The sequence below is a fragment of the Clupea harengus genome, chromosome 17 (genome assembly GCF_900700415.2).
Source record: "Clupea harengus chromosome 17, Ch_v2.0.2, whole genome shotgun sequence".
NCBI lineage: Eukaryota > Metazoa > Chordata > Actinopteri > Clupeiformes > Clupeidae > Clupea > Clupea harengus.
The window spans coordinates 16,243,347-16,245,846 of record NC_045168.1 but is presented as its reverse complement, the minus strand read 5'-3'; the positions used below and the strand labels follow the sequence as shown (position 1 = coordinate 16,245,846).

General features: G+C 47.6%; 1 protein-coding gene across 1 annotated transcript in view; it reads right to left on the bottom strand.

Annotated features, from left to right (window-relative positions):
• Window positions 1-2,500, bottom strand: part of LOC116224482 (multiple epidermal growth factor-like domains protein 6) — an 18,642-nt gene that overhangs the window by 2,228 nt on the left and 13,914 nt on the right. Inside the window, exons 17-18 of the mRNA XM_031584448.1 lie at window positions 896-1,083; window positions 502-631 (exon numbers count right to left, since the gene is read on the bottom strand). Coding sequence (XP_031440308.1) covers window positions 502-631; window positions 896-1,083 — 318 coding nt within the window. The remainder of the gene's footprint in view (window positions 1-501; window positions 632-895; window positions 1,084-2,500) is intronic.

The following is a 2,500-nucleotide window of genomic DNA, read 5'->3' as shown; positions in this document are numbered from 1 at the left end:
TGTTGGCTGCCTAATAAGACACTACCATCCTGCTGCTGGCTGCTTTGGCATCCTGCTCAGTACCTCTTTGACTTAGAGCCAGGAGAAGCAGACTGCTCGGACCGATTCCCTCTCTAACGGTGCAAACCCATGACAGCGACGAGATACGCTTCCATCGCTTTGAGTGGGCGTGTTGTAGCGTGTGGAAATAGCATAACTAGTGAGCTAGTTAGCAATCTGATTGGCCGCTGCCGGGAAAAATCGCTCCTCATTTGCATAGGATTCAACTTTTTCCAACTTTTATCGGTCGCGTCGCCCAAAACGGCTTTTGGATTGGCTCCCGTCACAATGGATTGGCTCCCGTTGAAATGCATGGGATTTAGAATATCACGTCGCTCGTAACGGTGTCATGGGGTGTTTGCACCGTTAGTCCTGTATTACCGCTGCCTCTCATCCAGCTCAACAAGAACTGGGTGGAAGATTGTGTAGCAGACTGAGAGTGTGGCATGAACAGTGTCTCACCTACTGGGCAGTAATGCCCCTCGGGGCAGGGGGTGGGTGTGTGGGAGCCTTCTACTACCTCTGTGCCACCTGTGCCAGGGTGCAGTGAGGCGGCGCAGAAGAAGCCAGCAGGACAGGGGGCACACCGCGTCTGTGTGGGCGAGAGACGAGAGAACAGCCCCATGAGCACAGCGCCCGCCTGAGACACACACACACTGGACTGGCACACGCCCGCCTGAGAGACACACACACACTGGACTGGACTGGCACAGCGCCCGCCTGAGAGACACACACACACTGGACTGGCACAGTGCCCGCCTGAGAGACACACACACACACACTGGACTGGCACAGCGCCCGCCTGAGAGACACACAGACTGGACTGGACTAGTTTAGCTGCTTAATGGGGACACACCTGGCCAGACTGCTCCTGATAGGTCCCCGCTGGACAGGGGGTGGGGGCAGGACTTCCTTGGGGGCAGATGAACCCCGGGGGGCAGGTTTGTGGAGTGGGGTGGTTGGAGCCCTCCCCGTCAGGGCAGAAGAATCCAGCAGGGCAGACTTCGGAGGGGAGATAGAGCCCCCTACTGGAGCAGGAGAAACCTGCAGGGACAGGAACTCCTCAAAAGCAGAACTACGCATTCCATTCAAATTCAGTTCAGTCCAGTTCAATGTTATTCAATTAAATTTACATTCAGTTTAATTCCGTATCTTTCAGCTGATCACATTAACTATACTCATCATTACACACACTCATCATTACACACACTCATCAGTACACACACTCATCATTACACGCACTCATCATTACACGCACTCATCATTACACGCACTCATCAGTACACACACTCATCAGTACACACACTCATCAGCACACACACTCATCAGCACACACACTCATCAGCACACACACTCATCAGTACACACACTCATCAGTACACACACTCATCAGTACACACACTCATCATTACACACACTCATCATTACACACACTCATCATACACACACTCATCATTACACACACTCATCATTACACACACTCATCAGCACACACACTCATCAGCACACACACACTCATCAGTACACACACTCATCAGCACACACACTCATCATTACACACACTCATCAGTACACACACTCATCAGTACACACTCATCAGTACACACTCATCAGTACTCTTATCCCAACCCAAGATCTACACATGACTTCATAAATAAACAGGAAGCTGGAAGAACAGGAAGTGTTCAGCGCTGGACATTGGGCTGTTTGGCCACAAAGAGACTCATCCTCCTAAATTGGAAGGAACGTAAACCAGCCTGCTTCACTAAGGAATCATGGCTGAGGGACTATAAGGAATTTTTGAGCATGGAGCGCGCAGCCTCTCTGTTGGGGTATTCATAGGCTCTCCTGTTTCATGTATCATAGTCACTCATTTATTTCTGCTTAATGTCATGTCTATGCAATAGTCTGCTGTCTTAAGGTGTCATCCTTGCACCCTTCCCCCCATCCCTTGTTGTGTTCTGTCAACTGTTTGTTGTTGTTCTCATACATGTTTGTAAATATTTGTCTCATTGTGTTTTTATGTTTAAAAAAAAAATAAAAAATAAAAAAATAAAAAAAATAAACAGGAAGCTTCAGTAGCGGAAGCAGAGCCAAATGCATCATTCACTTTGCAGACATATAATCAACGTTGCAATAAAGGCTACTGACAGTTTTCGCCAGTCAGTGATCATTTAGGTCAGGGATGTTCAGCTCAGCCTGTCACGTCTGACTCTGGGAATAATGATATGAGTCTCTGGGAATAATGATATGAATCTCTGGGAATGATGATATGAATCTCTGGGAATAATGATATGAATGTCTTTCCTAACTTGCACTTCCTCTTCCTTTCTCTACCTCTCCGTATCCTTCCTCTAATGCTATCTCCTCTAACTAGTACTTAACTCGCACTTACAGTAGTTACATTCCTGCACTTTATTTATTTCTTATGTAAAGTAGTATTTATTGTTACACTAGGTCT